Source organism: Glycine soja, chromosome 8 (assembly GCF_004193775.1).
Source record: "Glycine soja cultivar W05 chromosome 8, ASM419377v2, whole genome shotgun sequence".
NCBI lineage: Eukaryota > Viridiplantae > Streptophyta > Magnoliopsida > Fabales > Fabaceae > Glycine > Glycine soja.
In genome coordinates this window covers 15809317-15828073 of record NC_041009.1, presented here as the reverse complement: position 1 = coordinate 15828073, position 18757 = coordinate 15809317, and the positions used below count along the sequence as shown (strand labels likewise).

At 30.3% G+C, this 18757-nt stretch overlaps 1 protein-coding gene across 2 annotated transcripts; it reads right to left on the bottom strand.

Annotated features, from left to right (window-relative positions):
- Positions 1 to 2412: 2412 nt before the first annotated feature.
- On the bottom strand, positions 2413 to 10373 carry LOC114422326 (serine/threonine protein phosphatase 2A 55 kDa regulatory subunit B beta isoform-like). 2 transcript variants are annotated; one of them, XM_028388626.1, is made up of 14 exons: positions 9857 to 10373; positions 8233 to 8336; positions 8014 to 8112; positions 7809 to 7928; positions 6954 to 7160; positions 6373 to 6464; positions 6026 to 6144; positions 4681 to 4804; positions 4323 to 4446; positions 3849 to 3917; positions 3675 to 3766; positions 3516 to 3593; positions 3362 to 3432; positions 2413 to 3260 (listed from the first exon to the last, which is right to left on the bottom strand). In XM_028388626.1, the coding sequence occupies exons 1-14, from the start codon at positions 9966 to 9968 to the stop codon at positions 3124 to 3126; spliced, it is 1548 nt and encodes a 515-aa protein (XP_028244427.1). In that variant the 5' UTR covers positions 9969 to 10373; the 3' UTR covers positions 2413 to 3123. The 2 variants fall into 2 exon arrangements, with proteins under 2 accessions (XP_028244427.1, XP_028244428.1); XM_028388627.1 differs by having other exon boundaries at positions 6957 to 7160.
- Between the last annotated feature and the right edge of the window lie 8384 nt (positions 10374 to 18757).

Genomic DNA, 18757 nt, shown 5'->3' with positions numbered 1-18757 from the left:
CTCTTATTTAGATTTATTCGAATTTACTTTTTTACCTCATTTCATTCATTAAAAATGAGTTGATTTTCTATGGATTGTTATAATTCTATATATAGAATTTCGATATATTAATTCTAGTGGGTTGCCCGAAATTCGAACCCGGAACTAGTCTGGATGAAATAAATAATTTATTCTTTAATCAAATTCAAGAATAATACAATAAAAAATTCCTCCCTTGCATACCCTTTTAGTGTCTTTTCTTTTTTACCTCTTTAACCCTTTCTTTGGTTAGAGAAGGGTTAGAGAAGAAAAGAGAGGAAATAAAGAAAAATTTTAAAAAATTTATATGGATCTTACACCTTCTATCTCTTCTTTATTTTAATTTAAATATTTATCTTTTTTTTCTTTTTTTCTTTCACCCTACCAAATCAACTCTAAAAGAAGAGTTTACCCTTGAATTATAATAGTAAAAATTTTATCATATAATAGTTTGTGATTGAAAAGAGTATGTAATTTCACTTCACCATCCATGTAATAAGTGACCGATCAAGAAAATTAGTGGGGACAAAATTTATATTATAACTTATTTTTTTAAACTAAATTTAAAAGTTATAGAGATAATTAATAACTACACATAAATGTTATATATAAAAAAATAAAGATTATCGGGGACGATTGCCCCCTTCCTTTCCTATGTAGATCCGTGCCAGCTATGAATTATTTATTCTTACAAAGAACAAGAAAAGATCTAAAAAGATGAGATTTTTATTAACTTTGTTCTTATATATCAGATTTTTTAACTAATTCGCATAAATTTAAAAAATGATTAATTTAATTAAATGATATTAAATATATTAACAATTTATATTTCCTTTCAAATTTGTAGTTAAAATTATGAGACTTATCATCTCACTCTTTCCACCTAATAATAATAGTTATGCAGTTTATTTTATTAATTTACGGCCAATCATCTCTTTAATCGGAAAAGGATACTTCGTAATGACATTATCATATTATCAGTTTATCACTGCATGAGATTCTAAAATAAATTTCATCAACATAGTATATTTTTATTTTAAAACTAAGGTTTTTTTTTTATAATAAACGGTAAGATTGTGACACCTGACTTGCTTAATTATTTTTCCACAAGAGAGAAAAACAAATTATCTTAGTAATTTACTGAATTTATTATTTATTGGCTACAAATTGTTAAATAATTAAGGATATTTTAGTTAAAAATAATAATAATTAAAGTATGAGACAGCTTAAAACGAATTTTATAAAAACAACAAACAAAATTCTCAAAAATTTCTCATATATAAGAATGGAAATAATATTTTAAAATAGTTTCTCTACTTTAAAAATATTCCCTCTATTCTAAAATAAGTGTCATCCTACATTATTTTACATAAACCAACAAAATCTAATAAATAAATGAAAGAGAATAATAATTTTATAAAATTATCCTTATTAAATAGATGAAAAAGAGTAGTATTAATATTATATTTAAAAACTAAAATGATAGTTATTAGGAATTCGGGTGAAAAAGAAAAATTAATGTTATATTGTATAGTGAAATATCACACTTATTTTGGGACAGAAAGAATACTTAATTTTTTTCTTCTTGGGTCTCACTCTCTTCTTACAAAACACTCACATCCAATAAGAATGCACATAATTATCATAATATATCAATGAATAAAATTGCATAGTAAAATCATCAAATCTTGTTTAGTGTATAATAAAATATTTTATGCTGAAATTTTATATAAATTAAACTCCTCTTTTTGTTATTTTAAAGAAACTCCCATAAGTTTTTAAGTAAACTAAATTACCAAAAGAAACAATAATGATATCATGATAAAGCTTGACATTCTAGAAAGTGTGAGCAGATTGCACCAATACTAGTGGAGTAAAGAAAAAGGTGAACATTTTCATTTCTTTTCAGCAAAAGATAGATGCAAATTTATTTATTTTTCTTACTCATGGTCAGGATTCAAATACTGCCAAACTCCAAACTTAAATGGGGAAGGTTAGCCCAAACGGCCCTGTGGTTGCACAATTACCAATTTTCATTATAATCAATTGGACTAGAATATATATATTTTTTTTTTAAAAAAACTAACCTTATATTGTCTTGACAGGTAGTTATTCCACTCTGATTAGTTCTTTCATTTAACTTCTAGCTCAAACTCTATGAAAATGGAATGTTCAAGCCCTGATCATTAGAATAATATAATCGATTTTCCATTTCTTTAAGTTGCCTAAACATCTAAAAACGTATTTAGTCGTTACAAACAAAAAAATGTACTTTACAAACCATGTAACAGAAAAATGTTCTGCTACCAAAACATGAAATTGTTAATTGCTTTTTGTTAACCTTACATTCTGGGCAAAACATTAAGAACAGTTAGTCACAAGGCAAAAAAGGAAAAAATCCAATAAGTGATAAAACCATAAAAATTTGGTAGGAAGAGACAATCCAGTTTATCCTACATCCTTGCAACCTAGAATTATTACTTCCTCTTTTGACATTTTACACAAAAATTGACCAAGTGCAGCAAAAATTAGAGTTTGAAACAGTGTCAAATTAATTCCCAACACAAAAATAATCAATGAAAAAATGATGCACTGCAGGTTTCCACTGCTCCATCCCACAAGACATCTATCTGGGTAAAAAGAAAAGAACTACATTTTATCTTTTTATCCTAGTGGCAGATATTGAACATCCTTTAGTATTTGTTGTAGGAGAGCTACAATCACATTTTCTTCTTCATTTGCAAGCCAAAACACAATATGAAGCATTGACTGCACCTTCTCTTTTTATAAGAAGATACAGAAAAAAGGGGAGAAAGAATATTAGGGTTGGAAGAAGGTGGAAAAATTGAACAAAAAAAAGAGATGCTGCCCATCATCATCCAGAAACAAAATAAGGTCTGCCCACCCCAGGAATTTTGAAACAGCCACTTCTGGATCTTTTTTTCTAAAAGCTCCTGCTAAAGATTTTGAAGGGCACTTGTAGTGTGAGTTAAATGTAGCATCCAACTCATTGGTTGGTAAGAAGGGGAAAGAAGCCTTCTCCACAGCAACCCCAAAAACAGGTCAACCAAAAGCAAATACATGTTCTTCAATTATCTTTCTTCCTCAAGCATAGTACATGTATAAGCTATTTGCAGCAGCACAAGCAATTGAATTCTCAGTTGGGTGCCATGCTAAGTGCAGCAACTTTGTTGTGAAATCAAAAGAGTTCCCATTTGCGTCAACACCCGCGCTCTCTGCTCCTGTTCAAGAATACCAATGTATTGCAAGTCTTTGATATTACTACAAGAAGAACAAGCTATATCATGAAAACACAAATAAAGTTGTTAAATAGAGAACTTACCACGTCTTACAACTCTTGTTATACTGTTTCCCAATGATCTAGATGGTCTTGAAGGGGTTGGAACTTGGCGTCTGAGAAAATGAAGAAGTTCATATGAATTCTACAGTGCCCGACTAAACAGAAATTGTTTTTAAAGATTAAGGTATAAAATTACCTCATTGGATTTTTACTGGCTTCCAAAGTTGTAGCCTCAGTACTTCCAGGAACACAACCAAACACACGGAATAGATTGCTGGAATCAAATGAAACAAAATAGTAAGATGCAGGCTCAAGAATAACAGAACCACATATAGATTAAGTTTTAATCCCATACCTGTAAGAGCCAGTTGAAACACGCAATCCATCACCACTTAGACAACACTCAAACTTATCAAAAATTGAATCATTTTCATATAAATCACAAAGCTGGCCAAAAAAAAAAGAGCCAGTTACTATAACTTGATAAAGCAGCAGAAATTCATTGCTCATCCAAACATGGGAATCTAACCTTTGGCCTTAAATACTCATGAACCTGGAACGTTGCAACTGGACCAGAATCCATATTGATGTCCCATAACTGAAAAACAAGATGAGATGAGACTTGAAGGATTTTGTTGATAAGAAACAGAGAGTGTATCCAAACAAAGTAGAATTAATGAATTACATAGCATGCTCTGCCTGCCCAACAACAATTGAATGTCTAAGGAAGAAAGAGTTGTAATAAATTTATTTTAAAAAAATTGAACAGGAAGTTGTTGGCTCATGGTATCAACAACCCCCACCAAAGGATTCTAGGCTCTAGCAAATACCAAATTTTTCATAAAATCTAATTGAACTTGAGCCTAAGTGAGAATCTTATCATTGAGACCAAACACCTGTCTCATGGAGTTCAATTCAATAAATTTAGAGTAACTCCATCCAAAATACTCAGAAAAGCTTTATTGACAGAAGCATGGGTTTTGGAATAATAAAGCTCTAAAACCTTTAAGGTCATGTAATCACGACTAAGTATATATCTTCCATCCTTCCCAAATTTTATGTCTGAGATTGAAGCGATAATCTCTGTGAAAAATGATCTGGACCCAGGGGCTTCTTGTTCCTCAAATCTGTACAAAAGGTAATATTCTGTGAGTTTACCGCAAAACAAATCACATAAATGAATACATATATAATAGGCTCCAGAAAAATGGTTTTCCTTGTATGCAAAATTCAGTGGCCCCTGTAAAGAAGAAATCAAATTATCTACTTCCCTTTAATTTTTCCCCAATAACCTCAACTTTGTTACTTGTTAGGTGTAAGCCATAAGGAAAACAAATAACATAAGCAAAATGTAAGCTTACAGTTTGGCATGAGAATCACATAATGCTGACTGCCGCAAGTCAACAAGACGAATTGAACCCTTTGAACTGCTATATGCCAATGTATTACAATGTGTAGGGTGAAATTCTGCTGATGTTATAACCTCTGCAATAATAATATATAGGGTCAAAGCTCAACTGAAGCTACAAAAAAAATATATTTAAAAAGGTTCAATTTATGATACCTGATCCACAAGACTAACAGCTTTTATTTCTTTAAAATTCCAACTAATTATCCCTGTTTTAGCATCACGGTGAACGAGTTATATTGCTTTTGGGGGGGTGGCGGTCCATAGATACCAGTTAGGCACTAGAGCATGCCTTGTTTGAACAGTTGAACCACAGAGGCTTGCCTAAGGATCTAGAGGTGGGGTAACAACTCAATTAGCTAGATATGCAGACCCCTTTCTTGGCACCTCACCTCAACATCATAGGCACACCATTTTGGCATATTTGCCTATACATTGCTTAGTAGAATGATGGAATCTTCATGCTTATAGGTTTAGGATTTTACTCATTCCTGCAGGATTATTTATAGGAGGTCGATATTCAAACTAGTGCGACACTTGTTTTTAAACAAAAGATCAGACTTATGAAGTATGAGTGTACAACAACATATTCTATATGCCTGAAAATATGCTGCAGTCAAATCCTCTAGATGCAACAATTGCAAAGATCATATTTCTTTGGCAGGCATCATTAAAATTCACCCTATAAAAGCCCAAGTTGATTCTTCACTTCTTCAAACCCATTAAACCTAAACACTAATACTGTAGATATTGTTCATGGAAACCAAATAATCATCAATCCAACCATAAAACTTCAGTCCCCTTACCAAGACATACAACCCATGAAACTTCAGTCCACCTGGTATCTACCCTTCACCTAGAAAACCCTGATTCAGATAAGTTTAATCTCTTCAATCTTTCTTCCCTTCAACATCACAGAGATGAGACTAGAATGATTTACACACGTAGATAAACAATACTCAGATAACTACAACTTACGTGTTATCACTTCTTTAAAGGACAAAACTTAATGATGATGATACTGTTTTCCAATCAAAATTGCCCAAGTGTTATTTTCATCTCTAACTGCTTTCGGCTTTCAATGTGGCCATCAATTTCATCAAGATAACTAAAATTGGCATCTTGTTAACCAGTCTTATATTTCGTGTTATACTTTTATTTGATAAAAAGAGCAGTACCACCCACTAGTAACTATGGTACTGTATATATGTTTTTGCCCTTTAAATGGATAAATTATACCAAGTTATCAACAGAGAACATTTTCAGCACAGCATAAAAATACAATAGTGAAAACTTACCGGTCAGATCCTCCATATTTGCAGGCTTTACATCAACAATATTAAAACTTTGATTGCTAATTTCCAGGTTCCAAAGATTTATTCGTAAATCATCAGCTGATATGAAAGTTTCGCCATCGCTAGCAGATATTTGAAACATACCATAGTCCAAATTTGATCAGATTTCAGAAAAGTATGATAGACAAAAAAAGTAAGGGTGCAAAAAAAACATACATGAAACACAACACTTGAAAAAGAAAAGTAGTCAACTTTCAAATCAACACTACAATAAAAGAAATAAAGATAACCAAAAAGCAAGATTTGACACTGAACAGACTATTATAGGAACCCTCGAGGTTTCAAATCACCTGTTATTTGAAATAGAATTAATATGATAATCATGAGCATGGGCATATACTCTACGGCATCGAGCCATCAAACTGGTCTCATGGCTGGTTACCTACATATTTTACAATCAACGTGTTAGAACTCGCTAAACTACAAAGTTTCAAACAAGTAATTGTCAAGGCTTGAAAACTAGCTCCACTACATACTAAAATAGATTCACAAACAAGGATGGAACAATCAAAACAACAAACTTAATGCTAATGATTTGGACGGGAGAGGTGGAACGGAGGGGGTCAACATCCCTCCTCACTCAATTTTGGCTCCCTACCAACATTGAAGGGATTTGGAGGGGAGAGCTGGGTTTAAACTTCAAAACATTTAAAATATATTGACTAAAATATCCTTCCATTTTATGAGCAGGAGTGGGTTATAAGGGTACAAAAGTAAGATAGTTTTATTTTCTCTCCTCTCCCCTACTCTTCAACCAAACAGAATAACCCTCTCCTTCCTCCCTTCCCCTCCATTAAAACCTTCTATAATGTTTATCCCCGAGAAACAAATATTGGGAAAAAATAAATAAATTGGAAGGGTTGAACACAACTACCAATGGTAATCTTAGTGAAGGTACACCGCCTGGTGGAAATGAGAAATCGTTGTTTAAATAATTATATGGTCCATCTGAAGATACTCCATTTGCAAGATATGATTTAGAGCTACCCGAATTACTTGAACTAGCAATAGAGCCATTTCCCATTAATTTAGGATCAACATTCATGTCTGAAACTTTCTTGACCTTCTTTTCTTGAACCTGTTTAACTCACAGATAAGGACAGAATACAAATAAGTGACCTAGAAGACAGATCAATCATGTGAATTCATATTCATATGAAAGAAAAAAAAAACTAAAGGAAATGTAATCACAGAACACATTCATTTTGAATATATGCACAAGCAAACACTAAGGCCAGAGTCCATTGGGATTTATTGAACAGCATGGCCATCGTTCATATTTGCTAATACTCATAAAATATTAAAAGTAACAATCATACATTCAGATATAAATTACGATGACATATTGAATTATAAAATGTTTCAGCCAATGTAATTAAAAGATTGCACTTAAAAATGAACAGCTTTACGCACACATGCACACTAAAGTCAACCTCAAATTGCAGAGTTATTTGACTAACTAAAAAATGGTTCAGTATTAGTGGCCAATGATTAAAAATATAATTTGTAATTTGCAAAGGCTAAGTCCAACCAACAGATTCATTAGAGCCCAGATATACGAGCCTCATAAGCTATAACAAATCTCCAAAAACATATATACTGTCAAAGCATGCTAAACAAGGAACCAAACTTAGTTCGACAGAAATGTAACCATGTGTGTCATTCATATATAAATTGAATAAAAAAATAGCATTCAGCATCCCACAAGTGAGAATTCATTTCATACCTTCCAAAATTTGATGGTTTTATCATTTGTGGATAGAAGGAACAAAGCACCATTGGCTGTTTGGCACCATTTGATTTTGTTAATTTTCTCTTCTATTTCCAAACTCTTAAGATAGTCAAACTGAAACAACAATCACATGTCATAAATGTTAACATTTCTGCTCCACAAGCATTTCAGGCAGCATTAACCAGTGACTGAAAATTACCTCAGGCTCATGACTCTGAAACTCTGTTTTATAACGGAACTCAGGATGTCTACTAATAGAATAGTCCATCCTCTCCAAGTCCCTTCTTGATCCGCAATGCTGCAAGTTACAGTATACATAGATATTAGAGAAATTAAGGGTGTAAAATGGAATCTTTCAAACCTTAAGTTTAGTAATTTTAGTTATAAAAGAAATTGCTGAAGAAAAAATCAGAATTACATCTTTTGTATCTGTCCGTTCAAAGAGAACTACTCGACCACCACGATCACCAGTAGCAAGATGATCACCAGACTTGTCAAATTCAATAGCAGAAATTATATCCACTGAAGAAATAAAATTGGGTAAATAATTAGGAAACTTACACATTAACTGCAACAATAGCTAATATAATTATGTCAATCACTAATACTGGAAGACTCCACAAATCAGTTAATGGAGTCAACATGCTGAGAATAAATACCCAACAAGTACCCATCAGATTTAAAAGACCCGTGTTGGAATTGCTATCATTTCTAGTCTCTTAATCCTGTATATAAACCATGAAATAGATCTTAGATAAAGTTTGACATTAGTGCTGCATGTCTGCTGTGAGTTAAATCAACGTTCAAAAACAGAAGGTTTCTGGGTATAGAGGATCAAGTTCATTCTCCAAGTCCAAATCTCTCCCGCCATAGTTCTGTGCGATATTATGTCAAAAGTTTCCATAATTATCCAAATATAGAATCAAACCAGTTCAGATAATATAGATACAACTTCAAGAGAATTACATGTCTTTAGTTCCCTCATATAAAAAAAATGATTAAATGAATAAGTTTCACTATCCATTTACACTCAATTCAAAACATCAAACATTTATCTACTCTCTGAGTCCTTGTTTTCTCTCATTTTTTGGTGAAGGTTGGGAAATTGAACTTCAATGATACTTGTTGGTTTACTTTTCTTCAATCATCACTCATAAACTATAAATTAGAAGACAGCTCTGCAATTTGATCCAGAGACAATGTTTCCAAACTATAAAGGTTATTAGTTGCAGCAATAAAAACACAAATTAGCAAGATGTAATATTGAATTTGAATCTGCATTATTATAAAAAATACTCATCCTCATCTAGATGTTGGATGCATACTCGTCCTCTTCCTCCCCTCAAAACTATCCATTCCCAAATTCCAAATGCAACCTTAGCATAATGGTAACATCACATGTCTGACTATTACAGAAAAGCAAGGCATTGCTTCAATTTTATCAATATATATTATTATTATTCCCCTTTGATGCCAGAAAATGGCATTTCTTCATGTACAACAAGGACGAATTCGCTACATGGTCATTCTTAAAAATATCAGCCAAACATCACCAGTGGTACTCCAACCAATCACACACCACCAACCCGACCCCTGAAGCCAAACTCCAATGCCACTCACCAAACTCCACACCATTAAGATCTAACACCTAGCAGCCAAACTGACATTAAAAACAACTAAACAAACCAATTCACAACAACAAAAAACTGCTACCAGCACACACCACTAGCTAAATACACAAACCAAAACCAAAACCAAAACAAAAACCACCATCATTTTAAGTCCAACAGCTCAGTTACACACTCATACCAATCCAACCAAGAAAAATCCATAATACAAAACCACTACTTCTTCCCTTCCCCTACAAATAAAAAAAAAACACCCTCACATTCACACCCCGATTAGGCAATGACCCAGAATCCAAAACAACAAGGGAGCAACAGAACATGATCCGAAACAGATCGAAAGCATGGAACCAAACCCTAATCCGAACACATCAACAACTGGATCCGACAGCAAACAACGTAGTACCAAACAATTACCTTCCTGAACTTCCTCCCCCGCCGTACGTTCCCCGAAAACCTGCGAGAATTTCCACTCCAGCGGCTGCGGTGGACTCGCCGGAGCTGCCACGACCTCATCACCACCGTTCATTTCTCAATCAACGGTTCTCAGAATATCCCAACAACAATAATCTCTCTCTATCTATCTACCAACGCGCACCGAAGGTTTCCTTTCTGGGTTTTCACAAGATCATAGTTTCAGAGACACCCACCAAAAGAAGATGCAATTTTTTTTTCTCACACCCTTCTTTGGATTTCCAGTTCAACCATTGGAACACCCCAAAAAAAAATCCAATTTTTTTCTCTCTCTTCCTCTCTCCTGAAAGCTCAATCTTTCTTTTCTCTCTCTAAAAGGAGTAAAATGGGAATTTTTGGGGGGATTAAAATGGCCGAGTAAACGGTTCTCTTTGGGTTTGGAGATGAAAAAAAAAAAAAAAACACACGCACGCACACACACTCTTCTCTGTCTACTCTCTCTCTCTCAATAATAGGTTCCTGTTTGTTCTTTTAGTACGTAAAATACTTTATAATTTTCTCGTCCGTGATAGCCTCACGCGTCGGTGACGCGCGGTTTGTGAATGTGCCGCCTTTGGTTGAATTTTGATGGGGTGGTGGGGTGAAATGTCGTTATATCTGACGTCTGTGACAGATTATCTATGAAAGCGGGTGAGTTTAGAGAATAATTTTTAGACTGGTTGAATTTTTCCTTAATTTAACAAAGTACTTGTGAAAGGACCAGAAATTGTTGATGAAAAAAAGGTTAAGGTGAGATTTGTGTGAAATGACATTCATGTCCTTGTCTTTTTCTCCCCCTCAGATATTCTTTCACCACCACTCTTGAGATCTTCCATCACAGAGAAGTCGGCCATGTAGAGGGAGACAAGGCCATGATCAAACGGCTAAGGATTGTAAGTTTTTTTTTAATATAAAAAATTTATTCAGAAAAAAAAAAATGTAAGAAATCTTAGTCCGTGAGATTATGTTGCATACATGATAAGAATGGAGTATACATGGAATATGCAAGTAATAGGAGTGTGATTGATGGATATTGGTCAGTGCTTTGGTTGAAAGAGAAAAAATAATCATTTTTTAAACCAAAGATACTCATGTTACAATTATTACACATAGTAAAACTCTCTGTTGAGTATTTAATGTATTTTAAAATTAAAAACTATTGATTAAATCAGAATAATTTATAATAATTTATCTGCGTGTTTGATAATAACAATGACTTGTCTTTAACTTAGCATTTCCTATGAGACCATGCTTTTATGTTAGGAAAAATGTTAATGTATATATCATTTTTTAGTATATAGATAGAGAGAAGAGAAAGAAAATAGATAAAGTAATAGATATAATATATGATGTAATGAAAAATTAAAGAAGTGGGTTAAAAAAATAATGGATTGAAAATGAGATGAAAAAGAAAATAAATATGTAAATATAACTAGTCTTTTTTGTTAAGGATTTGAAATGATGATGAAAGTTAACGAAAAAGAACATGAAGCTCAATACTAATCATGAACCAAGAAGTCTAAACTTATTAGTTGGTTTTTACTTTTTATTTAATTTTCTCTTTCTTTTGCATTATTATTTTTATCTTATCTTCATCATGACAAAGCAAACATTTGGGATCTGATACAATTGGACAAAAAAGTAAGAGAGAAAAAACACATTCTTGAAAGGTCGTCGGGATTATTTATTTATAGTTTTATACTATTAAAATTAACTATTTTTTAAAATGTATATCACTTTGTTGTAGGCCAATTTTTGGATTTTTCTTAGCCGGAAAGACAATCCAAAATCGTCATGACACGGAGAAAGTTAAGTTGATTTATTATTTGTTTGGAAAGTTCTTTCTAATCCAAAATCCAAATCCAAATTTATGTACAAATGCAAGTTCTTAATTCATATACAAATATTATTAAATCTGTTATTATAGGTAAACAGTGGCATAAAATCTTCTCCAGATATTTCTTTTAATTTCATGCATGTCTGCATTTTAACTTACAAAATTATTCTTTGTATTTAGTGAAGAAAGTCTAATACTAATTTTTTTATTAAAGTTCATAATACTGAATTCGTTTTCAGTAAATTAATTAACAATTCAAAATAATTACCTTTTGCTACTGAATTATTATCACCAACAATATAAATAAAAAAATGTTTTTTTAGGAAACTTAAGCACTTAATTAATATTATATTTTTTTAAAAGGTTTAAGTGGAACATATCAAAATAAAATGTATTAAGAAATTGAGCATTCAACTTTTAAAAAATTACACGAGGAAAGTATAATTGTGACTATTTATAAAAAAAAATGCAATTTAAGCTCACTTTAATTTAATAACATAGTTTAAACTAATAACACGTCAAATGTAGTATTTTCTACACAATTAAATGCTTTTTTATATATAAACTATAGTTAATGAAATATTTTACTCCTCATATATTGGGAATCTGAAACATGAAATTTACAATTAATTTTAATTGCAAAATAGGATGTTTATGACATACCTTTAAAACAAAATAAAGTTTTCATGTTGATTCAAGCTGGCATAGTTTGAAATAGACAATTCACCGCCATGTAACCCAGGTGGCGTCTTTTTGCTAAAATGGTCTTGCAAATACAGAAAACATATATGCTTTTATAAATTAGAACAATCTATCTGATAAAAAAGAAATTAGAACAATTTATAAATTAAAAAATAATACTTGAAATTTCTTTTAAAAAAAACACTTAACTAAGATTTAACGTTTTCTTTATATTTTTCTTTCTGTCACATATAAAGATAAATATAAAGCATTTCTCTTGTTGTCACAATAAAATAAAGGAAACCTTTCAAAAAAAAATAATAAGGTAATATTTGTTTTAATGAAATCAACCAAATGTGTTAAATGATTTATAAATTAATATATATTTTTATTGATTAGATAATTAGGTCTTTTTAATGTATATATTTGGATATAGACACATGAATGACATGATCCATTATTTTAAGTGGAGACCTTAACCATGATGAAATGTCTACTTCATGTCTTTAATGAAGTTCTCGTTCAAGAAATCCAGTCCTGAAGCCCGATGCATTTATTTGGCCCAATGAAAGAAAGTCACGCCACCGTTGAAGTTGAATGCCAACAAAAAACAAGAGCCAGGAAACATTTAAACACCACTTTAAAAAGCCATATAAACTGGTAAAAACAACAGTTAATTAAATTTTAAAATCATATAATCAATTCATTTACATATTATAAACTTGAGTCATTGCTTTTTAAAAATACAATAGCTCATCATAGATTTGATATCAGGTCACCCTCAGTAGCTTTTCTAGTGTAATCTATCTGACGCTGCGACTTTTCCAGTGCAATATTAAAAAATTAATCCCAAATCAACTATAGATGTGATCAAAATAAGACTTATAGCGAATAAACGAATTAAAAATCAATCGGTATAAATATTTTTTATTCCTAAAAATCAAAATAAATACCAAAGAAGTTACAATAACTCGCAACTCATGCACACGATTGTTGCAAGATCCCTTAATAACAAAACCTTTTCCAGTTTCCTTTTCTGGTGTGAATGCAAAACGATCTCAAAATTGGGTTACAGTGGACTAGGCTCATTTTTTTTTTTGTAACTAGATCGGAATTCTTGGGCCGATGTTTTTGGGAATGTTGAGTTTCTGCCACAACAAAGCAGGTGCCACTTTTGTCGGCTTCATCACATCATTGGGACATCAAATGTTTATCCCAATTTATGATCTTGAGTGGACCAAGGTTACTCAATATCCAGCTCAAGATGGACTTGCTATTTGTTGTATATTTTTTGTTCATTACTATTAAACTGTTATATGTGTTTTATTTTATTATAAAAGAAATATTTATAAGAATAAAATATTTATAATATATAATTAAATATTTTAGTTATTTTTAAAATATGAATATTTAAAGGGTCTTATTAAGTAGTGTTCTTACTCTTTAGAGTATTGATTGAGAATTTTTTTTAAAAAAATATTTATTATAAAAATCATAAGCAAATATAAAAAAAAATTATGAACAATATAATTTTAGACATTCTAATGATTTTTGTTTTTTCTTAGTTTCTTAATGTGAAAAGGATATTCATTAATATTTGTCATATTTAAAATATCAATTAAATTTAACTCATTTAATTAAAATCATTGTTTGTCGGGGCTAAATTCACTCCCTACCCACCAACCCACCTAACCCTTGTGTGAGTTGTGTGTAAAGAACCTGACAAATTTAGTTATTTTTCAATCAATGAAATAATGGAATCAATACATATCACGTCAGAAAGATCGATATATGGTAAAATTGACAATGGTTACAAAATTCCAGAGAGAATTGTGGAGCACTCATTTCATCAATCATATATATTGTTTCAATCAATCTGTGAACGAAATGAACTGGCTCGCAAAACTACGACCATGTGACTAGATAAGGTATAGATCCTATGAATGACACAGCCAGAGGAAACACGCCAAGAACTTGACATATGTTTATGCTTAAATAAGACAGAGTACTATAATTACATGCATGTCTACCAGGAATGATGTCAAAGTGTGGTTTAATTAATTCCTCTTTCTTGAATTCTTGTTAGAAATTAATGCTTTGTTTAATTTAGGAAGGAAAGGTAGAGAATAAAAAAAAGTGAAAAGAAAGATAGAGAGAGAAAAGAATAATATAAAGTGGGATGATTTTTTATTTTTTTTCTTGTATAAAAAGTGGAAAAAAAGAAAAAATATGTGTATAAAATTACACAAATATCCCAAATATTGAAAAACAAGATGTATAATAAATAAGGATACTTATATCTTTATACACATTTAAGTTTTACATTTTAATTTGTATACCTTAAAATTATCTTTTTTAATCTTTATATATGTTTTTTTTTTAATTTCTTTTAGTCACCGTAAGTTTAGGTGAAAAGGGATAAAAATGATTAAAAATAGTAGTGTAATGATTAAAAAAAGAGAATAGTAAGAGACTTAAATAAAAGATTTTTAAGTATGAAGATTAAAAGGTAAAATTTATGTAATTATAAAATTAAATGAGTAATTGGATCTACTCAAAATAAATTAAAAATATATACATATAATACTTTACCAATAACCCTAAGATAATTAACTAATATAATTACCAATACCTCTAAGATAAGTATTATAATATATAAATCTCAAGGTTCATTCCTACTTATAAAATGACTAAATGAGTTGTAGAATCTATTAACTATGAAATGAGTACCACGTAGTCCCCCTCAATCCCAAGTGCAAAAACTTCTACCAAACCTATCCTATATATAGCTAACCAAAAGCATCGGAACGAAAAAAAAATGTATACACTTGCAATTACTGAATTTTGTAAATTAAAACTTATCTCTTGTCTTTTCGTATGATATGCCAAGTTTAAGCGAATATACGTCAGGCAATGTTCTTTTGTTGTCATCTTTTAAAAGAAGTTTAGGGCACATCATAAAGCAGTGTGAAGGCCAAACTTCTTAATATTATTGGGTTCTTAATTCCGTGATACTCTACCAAACTAAATAAATAGCTGTCACTCAATTGGTCGCGAGAATATGCCTAGACTGATATTGAGTGAGATTTGGGGTACTAGAAAATTGAAACAATTTTTTTAGGGTAACTTATAAAAAACCAAATAAATAAATAAAAAGAGCAGAACATTCAAGAAAGAAGTTGTTCCTCTATCTTTTTTCTTGTTGGGATTTCTTGGCTTGAACTGGAACCTTACAAGACGTACACGTACATTTCCAAAAAAGTAAAATAAGTGCAAGAAACGGAGCTCGTAGTTTAGTATCGAATCAACAGCCACAAACTTAAAAACATGAAAGGGAGAGTGGACAATAATTGATTGCAAATGCTTGCTCGATAAATGTTTGTGCCATGCAACAGATGAATATTGGTGCCATGTGGAGTTTCCAATGCATCATGCATGTTGTGTTAACCGCTCAACATATATATACGAAACTACGATCGAATAATGTCGAAGCATGATTTGTTTCGGTTGGTATTATTATTATGTTATTGTTTAAGAGCACCGTGTTATGGATACCACGTGTCTTGCAAGGCAACTAAAAATGTGACACTTTGCTTTGCATTTAATCCAAACAAACCTAGCTAGAAAAATATTTGTGGAAAATTTAGTTTCTGTATATTTGGCAAATTAATGACAAACTGACTTTATTAGCGCCATACCCTCAAAACGTCAGGCCATCCCTTAGATGATGGCAGGAAACGGTCTTCGTAACCAGTATTCTTTTAAGTATATATCACGTGTGAATATTTTTTACATAATTTTATTCGAATTAGATTAAAAAAAAAATGTGTTTGTGTAGAAGTTGAAGCTTCAACATACTTGCTTTGGCAATTATGTTTTAGAAAGTATAACTTTTCTGTTCAACGTGGATATATAATACATATTCAAACACAATCGATCATAGTTGTTATTAAGGTTCTTTTGAATATTTAATACGGTCGAGATAATATATTCACGTCAATTGATTAATACGTTTGGTAATGATAATTAGCACTTTTAAAAGTATAAATTAAAAAATAACATTTTTTATATTTTAAATCACATAAAAAATGTATTAAAAATTAAGGTATATATTGATACTTTAAAAAAAAATCAACGCTTATACGTATTAGTTAGCAGATTTACTTTGTATGAAAAACGATAATGCTCAAGATGATTTATTATATATATATATAATAAAAAAATACTAAATAATTTATTAAATTATGAAATATTTATATTATACTTTTTTTAATATTATTATTTTCCTCGATAAATATATTAAAGATGACAATAAAATCAAAGAAAAATATTTTTCATTTTTTAAAATCACAAACAACTTAAAACTAAACTACATTTTCTAATTGTACATGATTATAATGATTTTGAGAAGGGAGGAATGTTTCTTCTTCTTTTCAGATCGTTCCCATCTCCATGTGACAGACTTTTATTCTTCTTCTTTTTTTTTGTCCGATACAAAACAGAGTTTTATTCTTTGGGGGACATTAGCATAAATGCTTTGTATATATTAAAGTGCCACTCAGACATGTACTCTGGTTTTTTTTGTTGAAATTTATTTAATTTTAATTTTAATTTTAATTAAATATTATTAATGTTTCAGTTTTCCCATAATATAATAACAATGCTTATAACGTCGTGTAAACTATACATCAAAGATATCAAAGATATCAAGATTGAGAGTATCGAGTTGGGTGTTTATTGTGCTTAAAAGATTTGATATATAGTAATGGTCTAGTTGAATTGGTTCAGTAAGATTTATGAGTATTATAAATCTGTCGATATATTTTTAATATATTGCCTTTGTTCCAAATAAATTTCAACTAATACAAAATAAAATAAAATAAATAAATGTTCAAATTTTATTGAATAAAACTTGTAAGAATAAGATTGAAAACTAATAATTTTTTACATAAATAAAAATAATACTTTACGGATATTTTATTGATATGTGTGTGTAATAAAGTATGCACTTTTTAATTTAATTAAACTCAATACATTTTGATTTTTTACTTGTTTTAAATACTTTAAAATAAATATAAAATTAAATACAATAGTTGAAATATTCGAAAAATGAAAAAATAGGAAATGTATTAACAAGTTAAATGGGCTATTAGATTTTAAAAAACATTATAATTTGAGTAAAGTTTAAAACATATATATAAAAAAATACATATGATAACTTTAAGGAAAGAAAATTACACAAATTGCACCATAGACTAAAGGAGGAATAAAATATTATTCGGTGGTCTGGAATTATTACATAACATATAGTTGAGGTTATTAATTTTTCTTATAAATTGAAAAAAAAATTCAATATGTATCATGCAAATTAAGATTAGTGGAAATTATAGACATTTAATAATCTCAAAACTACCTAATAATTTCACTTGAGGGAGGGGAGAAGTAACAATGTAAAATTGCAAGCCCAAAAGTAGGCCATGCGCATAAATCAGTTTTTTTTTTTTTCTGTTGTTAAAAGAAGTGACTGTCCACAATTTCTTTTGAAACATTTTTTAATATAATTTTTATTATTAAATAAATTTCATGTCTTTTTAAGTTTTCTTAAAATTTTAAATAAACAAATAATTATTCTCTCAAAATAAGTTAAACTGAATTCGCAATTAACAACTCTTATGCAAATTTTACTTAATACAAAAAATTTAAGAATATTCCCTTCATGATAAATTAATCAGCAACAGAAGAGTCTCCTAGCTTCCAACCAGAGCTTAACTGAGTTTTCGAAAATCAGTTTTAAAATTCAAGCGATTATGTAATCCCTTAACTCATACTTATATTGATAGAATACTCATGAGAATGGAATAACGCAAGTTGATCCTTTTTTTGAGTCAGGAACTGAAAAACTATTTGAATACCATGTTTCAGAAGATTGCTTTTGTTTCTACAAAATAATCTAGAATACTAGTCACGAGTTACAAATTCAATTCATGCAACAAGTGACGATTGAAGTCAATAATATGCAAGTACTATGCAATGGATAACAGTCACGGTTGATGATACACAATATAAAAAAACAAGAATGTAAAAATTAATTTAATAAAAAATCAAAATCGATAATGCACGTGTATATTTGAATTCACATTAAATTAGTTAAAATCACGTTGAAATATAGTTAATGTAATTTTTAGTTATAAAATCATCGAATAATTATTTTTAAAATAAAAATATCCAAACATAAATTATTTTACTGTAAAATCAATTTGGTCAAAATGAATTTAATCAAAATGCTGATGCAAACAAACACTACTACAATCGCGTACAAAAACAACATGCATGTCGGGTCCCCTGTT